Source organism: Pararge aegeria, chromosome 10 (assembly GCF_905163445.1).
Source record: "Pararge aegeria chromosome 10, ilParAegt1.1, whole genome shotgun sequence".
Lineage (NCBI taxonomy): Eukaryota > Metazoa > Arthropoda > Insecta > Lepidoptera > Nymphalidae > Pararge > Pararge aegeria.
This window is the reverse complement of record NC_053189.1, coordinates 7,794,361-7,802,740: the sequence shown is the minus strand read 5'-3', so window position 1 is coordinate 7,802,740 and position 8,380 is coordinate 7,794,361. Positions and strand designations below refer to the sequence as shown.

General features: G+C 35.4%; 1 protein-coding gene across 1 annotated transcript; it reads left to right on the top strand.

Moving 5' to 3' along the window:
- Positions 1-246: 246 nt before the first annotated feature.
- Positions 247-1,292, top strand: LOC120627157. Its single transcript, XM_039895031.1, has one exon. The coding sequence runs from the start codon at positions 460-462 to the stop codon at positions 1,210-1,212; it is 753 nt and encodes a 250-aa protein (XP_039750965.1). The 5' UTR covers positions 247-459; the 3' UTR covers positions 1,213-1,292.
- The last annotated feature ends 7,088 nt before the right edge of the window (positions 1,293-8,380 follow it).

Below are 8,380 nucleotides of genomic sequence, written 5' to 3'. Positions count from 1 at the left end.
GAGCAGCATAGCTGTATTCCGGTCTGAAAGGCGTGGTTGCGTGTGTTATTACTGTCACATGAGGCTTAACACCTACGCCTCAGATTGATAGACATAGGCACTGCAGGACAACGTTCCTTGCATATCCTGTGAAGTTTAACTATATTTATCAGCGATGGGTTTCCACTCACCATGCCCTTGTTTTAGAGTTATTTTTATCTACCATAGAAAAAAATAGATATACGAGTATATTCATTTTTCGGCGGGTAGTTGCATAATAAGAAACACGTTATTTTAGTGTATCTCTCTTAAAAATTGAATTTATAATTGAATTAATGACCTTTAAACAATTAATAATGCATTAATATCTTCATACCTGCCAGCAGTGTCCCATAAAGGTAAATCCATACAATATAACTGTAGATAACACTTGAACTTAAACTACTACCAACAACAAACACACAAAACAGCTAGTCAACAATGGAATCTATTAAGAAATCTGTGGATGATCTGTCTCTACATTTTCACAAAACTATGGCTGAATTCCAACAAAATCTGCAGTCTGCTATCCCGGCAACCAGTCCCACCTCAAATATAGCTTCACAGTTTAGCTCGTTCCGAAACTTTGTCATGACCGCTTTGAACAGTCTTCAGGGGCAGCTAGAACTTCTAAGTCAGCAGATGGATGAGCAGGAAACAAGAAGCCGTAGGAAAATTCTTCTGTTTCATGGTGTCCCTGAAACTGCCAAGGAAGATGTGCCTGCCACTGTTGTAAAAATCTTGAAAGATCATCTTCAAATGCATGAGCTTTCTGTGGCAGCGATTAGTCGGTGCCATCGAATAGGGCAGACTGGTGGTGACAAACCAAGAGCACTGCTTGTAAAACTCTGTGACCAGTCCGTTAGAAACAAGATCTGGTTTTCTAAAAAAAACTTTAAAGGCACCGGGATTACTTTGGGAGAGTTCTTGACCAAGATCCGGCATGAAGCTTTCGTAGCAGCCAGACTACAGCTGGGCCTATCAAAGTCTTGGACAAAAAATGGTCGGATAATTGTGATTGGATCTGATGGTAAGCGACATTCTATCACTACGAAGGCTCAGTTAACTGCTATTTCTTCGGGATGTGGTAGAGAAGCAGCCTCCAGTGTTCTAGCTGGACCTGCTACAGTTGCTTCTAAGCCGCACGCTGGTCCCTCTCAAATTTCTAGATCAAGAAGAGTGGTGAAGAAATAGCGCTGATGTGCAGTTAAGAGTAGTTTTTTGATGATTTGTTGTCATTTAGTAATTACCAGTTATCCATAACTAACTTTATATATATTCTTTCCCTCTCTATTTTATAACTTAAAGTATACTTTTGTTTCTTATATTGAATTTTGTGTTAGTATAATTCACTCTGATTTGGGTGTCTACTTTTAATTTTATTTGTACCTGCTTTTAAATTTATAATTTTAGTTGTCAAACGTCAACTTATTGCATTGTTGTTGTTATGAAAGTTCAGAATACTCATGTTGTACAGCACTGGGTTCTTGCTTTTTGTTGTAATAGTTATAACAATATGGCTGTATTCTCTTTGGCTAAGGCACTGAACTAGAATATGTTTATATTAATTAACTGGTCTGTGGTTATAATACCTTCTTTGCCAGTGACTTTGCACTCGTGTTTGTATCCTCTTTGTGACGCGTCGCCAGCGAGCCTGCATTGCGGTATTGTTGACGTTTGGCTTTCAATGCTTGTATACTCATTGTTTTATATGATGTTTTTGTCATATTTTTAGAGAATTGTGTTAATGATAGACAAGAACTTCATGTTTTGTAATTAGGTTAGATCTTTATTTCTATGTCAATTAAGTTGTTTTCTTTTGATGATTGTTTTTTCTTAAGTTTAAACCTTAGGAATTTACACTGTCGGCAGGCAATATGTTTAGCACGTTTTAAATTATAATATATATATATTTTTTTTTATATTATTATTATTTTTATCGTATTTTATAATATTATTATTTTAATTGTATTATGAATATTGGGGATGATATTTCTTGTAGTGACAGTAGTGATAGCTCTGATGAGGTAACCTTCTTTTCTCCTGTTTGTTCCTCTGATGGAAGCTTCCATAGCACTTCGTTACCTTTAAATACACGCCTTGAGTCCGCTTTTGCGGGGTATCCTAAGAATTTCAACGTAGTTCACATAAATGCGCAGAGTATTCCTGCACACTTCCCAGACCTTTTAACCTCTTTTGATGTTAGGAACGTCCATGCTATTCTAGTTTCAGAGTCTTTTTTAAAGCCGTGCCTTCCCTCCACCTCTTATTCTCTTCCTGGCTTCCATCTAATTCGAAATGACCGTGTGGGTAAAGGTGGTGGGGGAGTTGCGATCTACCTACGCAGCCACATTCCATTTTCCATTTTAAATAAGTCATCGTCAACTTATGCTGAATCTTCGGAACATTTATTTTTAGAACTACTGTTTGGTAATTTAAAAGTGCTCTTAGGTGTATTTTACAGTCCATCGCTTCGAATAGATTACTTTCACGAATTTGAAACTCTACTAGAGACTTATGTGCCACATGCAGATCATATAATAATTATGGGTGATTTTAATACTTGCCTCGTTAAAGATGATTCGCGGGCCCATAAGCTAAAAAATATAATAAATAGCACAAATTTGTCTTTGCTTCCAACGAGTCCCACACATTTCTTTCCGAACTGCTCGCCTTCACAGCTGGATTTGATGATTGTCTCTGCATCGGCGTATGTTAGTTCTTTTGGCCAGCTTTCTGCGGAAGCCTTTTCTTACCACGATTTGGTATACCTATCCTATAATGTGCGCCCGCCTAAGCTCAAGCCAACAACAGTCATGCGTCGTAGTTTTCACAAGTTTAGTAATGATCATTTCTTGCGGGATCTAAATTGCATAGATTGGGACGTAGTTTTCAATGCTCCTTCGCTGGATGAAAAGATCTCTATTTTCAATTCTCTTCTTATTGAACTCTTTGATACCCATGCACCTTTTCGACCGATTAAACTAAAGCATCTGCCTGCACCGTGGCTTACTTATGATATAAAGCTTGCCATGTCTAAGCGTAACGCGGCGAAATCAAGGTATAAGATCCAACCCTCTGATGCCAACTTGCTTAAGTATAAGCGGCTGCGGAATCGGTGTAACAAGATGTGCAGAGACGCTCAGCGCAATTATATCCACTCTTCAGTTGATGGAAAGAGTACCCTTAAGGTGTGGAAATTTTTGGAAACTTTGGGCATTGGTCGCCGGCAAAAAAGTGTTCCTGATAGTGTGGATATAGATGCTTTGAATCGTCATTTCAGTAATGTGACAACTAGTATTAGTCGCAAAACTGAAACTCTGGCTTCGATAAGCTCGCGTTCAAAGCCTCATTTTCCATTGTTCCAATTTAGCGTGGTCAGTCCTGGCGAAATAATAAAGCACATAAATGCAGTTAAATCAGATGCTTTGGGAAATGACGGTATCAGCCGTAAGATGATATTGTTAAGTTTAGATTACATCTTACACGTTCTGTGCTACTTATTTAATCTATCTCTCTCATCTAGTTCCTTTCCTAGTGCCTGGCGTATAGCTGAGGTCATACCTATTCCTAAAAATTCTAACCCGTCTTTGTTTTCTCATTTCCGACCTATTTCTATTCTTCCGTTCTTATCTAAAGTCCTGGAACGTATTGTTAATTCTCAATTATCTTTATTTCTTTCTAAAAATAATATCCTTAGCACTTTTCAATCTGGCTTTCGTCGTGGGCACAGCACTGTCACGGCTTTAACCAATGTCTGTGACGATATTCGTTTAGGTATTGATAATAAGCAGGTGACCATTTTGGCTTTGCTTGATTTCTCCAATGCATTCAACACTGTGGATTTTGAGATTCTCTTGGCCATACTAGATTCCATTAATATTTCTTCACCTGTAGTTAGATGGTTCCATTCTTATTTACATGATCGTACGCAATGTATCAGAGTCAAAGATAAATTCTCTTCTTACTGCCGCCTCCTTGCTGGTGTTCCACAGGGTGGCGTACTATCTCCTCTTCTATTCTCCATTTTCATTAATACCATGACTGATCTCCTTTCTTTACCTTATCATCTTTATGCGGATGATTTTCAAATATATGTGTCTGCTCTGGTTTCTGATATTCCTGAGGCTGTAAATAGACTCAACGCTGACCTTAGTGCTATCTGTGACTGGAGCAGATCTCATGGGTTATTGGTTAATGCCAGCAAGTCTCAGTCAATTATTTTGGGTAATTCTAGGCAAATTGCGAAAGTGAATTTTTCTGGTATTCCGCAAGTCACTTTTGATGGGTCTCTGCTGCCTTATAGCAAAACTGTGAAAAACCTAGGCATTCTCATGGACAGCAGTTTATCTTGGAGGCCGCAAGTAGCCCATGTAAGCCAGAAAGTTTTTAGTGCCTTTGGGTCCTTAAAAAGATGGAAAAATCTCTTGCCTATCAAGACTAAGATTTTATTAGCCAATACCCTTCTTCTTCCTATTTTAGATTATGCCGATGCCTGTTATTTAGACTTGACTGAGGACCTTCTGGATAAGCTGGAGCGACTACAAAACTTATGCATAAGATTCATATTTGGTCTTAGGAAATATGATCACATCTCTGAGTATCGCAAAAAATTGAAGTGGCTTCCTATTAGGCATCGGCGTAATCTGCATGTCCTTTCAATCCTGTATTCTACTCTTTTTCATCCTTGGACACCACCCTACCTTAAACAACGCTTTCATTTCCTTTGCCCGTGTCCGTCTCAAGGATCTCAGCGTTCTGCTAGGGAGAATATTCTCCGAATGATGAAATGTAAGTCGCAAAGTTACTCGGAATCCTTCACAATAAAAGCTGCAACGCTGTGGAATGCACTCCCTGACGATATTCGTCGCTTTAAATCCCTAGCTATTTTCAAAAGCCGTGTTAGACATCACTATTTGTCATTATAATTTTGTTGTTCGTATATGTGTACTTATGTATCTATAGTAAATGTAAATATTTGTTAATATATATATATATATATATATATATATATTTATTTATATCTTATTTTATTTATCTCTTTTAATTATTTATTATATTAGTTATTAGTAGTATGTACTTAAGTGTGTAAATTTATGTATTGTTTATTTTAATTGCGATTTCCCGTCTCTCATGTTTTGTTGTGTACTATCGGTAAGGTTACCTGGCAGAGATCACTTTTAGTGATAAGGTCGCCTTTTGCTTTTAATTTTTTGTTTAACTATATTTGTAATTTCTCCTTTATTACGCAATAAAGATGTTTAAATAAAATAAAATAAATAAAAATTCATATTAAGCGTTAGGTGATAAATAAACTGGAAGATTAAACTAAAAAAAAAAATCCATTAATCAAATTAGAGCGTTCTTATGAATGATAAAGTTTATAATAAATTTTATTTCTTAATATAAAGTCGGTGTCTCAACGAGCCGCTGCATCGTCCCGCTATGCAAGACACAGAATTTCGTAACTTAACGAACCCAGTTTCGTGCATTTTTATTATGACTTTTTTCACTACGAGATGTTAAAGAAATGTCGCAATTTTATATTTTCCGCTGCTTGGTCTTATTAAGTTGATTTTGATTTTGTTTGCATCTTCAAGTTGCAGTTGTCTTCTTTTCGCCAAGACATTTTATTAACCGGCTATTTTACTCCAACTTGTATTTAGAGCCTCTTCGTTACTTTCATAATATATCCGAGTGGATGAAGGTTTTGTAGTAAAATGTTTTCACGTAGTGTTATTTTGGAAAATAATTAGTTTTGTAGAGAATAAGTATAACCAAGCGTGGCGTTCCATGTCTGGAGTGGACGGATAAATTTATTTTTTTTAACTTTTGGTTTTCTCAAATTTTATTTTAAAAATAAAAGCAGGATATTTTTTACTGGGTATTTCTATTCTTTCTGGTATAAAAGTCTATTTATACACGGTGATTATTTTTCTTCTAGTTCATCTTCTATCTCTTTTTCTTACTACTGTTACCCAGTCTGTTCAAACTCTACTTACTATTCGTTGGTAAAAAGTAACCAAAAAATGTTAAGAAAATTAAATTAATAGTTTGCTGCGTAAGAATCATCCTATATAGAAAGTAAGCAACGTTATGCGGCAGCGGTATCAATTATATTGATTGCGTTCGTTTCTTGTAGCATAATAATATTCGAATATTTACTGAATTAATTGGTTTGCTGCTTCCAAATTTGTGTAAAATTTTTAGAGTTACTGCAGATTGTATAGATGAAAGATAGAATGTTTGAAAATAAAAATAATCACGGTTTAATATACAAAGTGATTTTTGAGATTACCAGTTTTTTTTTTCTGAACGTGGTAAGGATCTTATAAGTTTTATTATTTAACCGAACTCTTCAACTCATAGAACAGGAAACTAGATACTTTTAAAACTAAACTATACTTAATAACAATAAGTACACAATAACAACAAAAGCGAATTAATATTTTAGGTCTTCACTAGCTATTGAAAAATTACCTACTAATGTTAGAAATTTGGTGGTGCAAGGACAGGTTGAAGCGAAAGGGTAAGATGACTCGATGAAATCATTGATCCATACTAATATAGTGTAATGCTTCCGAAGTGCTACCAATCGCCAAAAGACCCAACGAAGCTTAACGCCGTGCAATTTATTCACAGAGCCACGACCATTCTGTCAACAGTGCACAACTAAGAAGAAAGAAAAGAGAGTTAGAAATTTGCTAAACTTTCTTCATATTATTGAACTAAGATTGATTTTGGTTCTTTTAACGATTACTTTTCATTCTGAGTGGGAGAAGCTGAGACCGACCGATGCCGAATAACGCTGCAAGTCGTAGATGACTGCGAGTCGTAGCCGGTACTTTGGTAGAAGTGGATGCTGCCGCAGAGCATAAATAGGATGTATTCGTACCTATACAACGTGTACCAGAATTACGAAATAATATTGAAGGATGCATAAGTATATTAAATCAAATGAAGTATATTTATTTTTCTATATAAATGAATTCAAAACATTCTAAGTATTTACTTATGACAACCCTATTGAAGATAAAAGACAAACGCGCGCATAGTACCTACGCTACGTGACACGTATCTAATAAAATGGCAGGAGTCGCATAATTTTAATTTTGCATGTGACGTTAGGGCTGTATTTGATTTCTTGCAGTAAAAACTATGACAGTGGAATACTCAAACTCTCAGAGACAGTACATTATGTACCTCTAAAGCCTGTAATTCTAATTATTATTTCGGTTTTTATTTAAACGTTGTACTTATATATAATATTTTAATAAAAATTAAATAAACAGCCAGGAATTACGATATAGGTATGCAATGATAGATGCACTCATCAGAGAGATCAATATAATAATAATAATAATAATTGGCTCAATATTACAACCTGAAGCCGATCCAGGCTATGTATGCAATATTTATAAGTGTACCCTTAATTTTTTAAAATTTAATTTCGGATTGTTTTGTGCCTTTTTTTGTAGTTTCTATATTACCTTCATTAAAATAAGTTGTTATTATTCTCATTCAGTGAAATTCTTATTTCTTTTGAGAAAATGAACGTCTTTAACCACAACCAACCATCTCTAGGTTTCATTGATTTAGCAAGGTAGGTTTTCTACATCATGATTTCTTTATGATGCAAGGAATGATAGAAAAACTTTCCTTATATATATATTGCTTAAGTTAATAAAATTTATAAAACTTTTTTATTTATAATGGAGCCTTAGCATCAATATAAACGTATATTGATAAAATCATAACCCTGAGTTGCGTAAAATAAAGTCCAATCCTCATCTAAATTCCGCCAGTCTAGTTCGACAGCGCATTTGTATTCATCGGAAAATACCAACATACCTGACAGATTGCTGGCGTGACTAAAATTGCTATGCATCTTGGGCATTATGAAGCCATCACGGAATTTTCTTATTAAGCGAATACTGCTCGGTAAATCTTTGAACTGTACAAGCAGTGAGATTTTATAACCTCCAGAGTCGACAAGAAGAGAGCAGTTTGAATAATTGCAATGCAGTATGATGATAGTATTTACCAAAAGGCAGTGCGCTAAGATATACTTATAATAACTTAACTAAGATATACTCATAAAAACTTAACTTATATACATAAGATACATAATATATTTGCCAAGTGGATTTTAATATAATTCCTAATTAATTTTGCTAATTATCTGAATGGTAGAACAGATTACGTCGCAAAGTGCCTTGGAGAGTACGTTGAGCCACCTATGTGATAATTATTAATCGTAAAAACCGCAAACCCGCTTTGTAAACGCGTGAGCGGTATTCTCACGCTTTAGGCCTTCTCTGCTATGAGACAAGAAATCTGTGCTCAGCAACAAATATTGCCA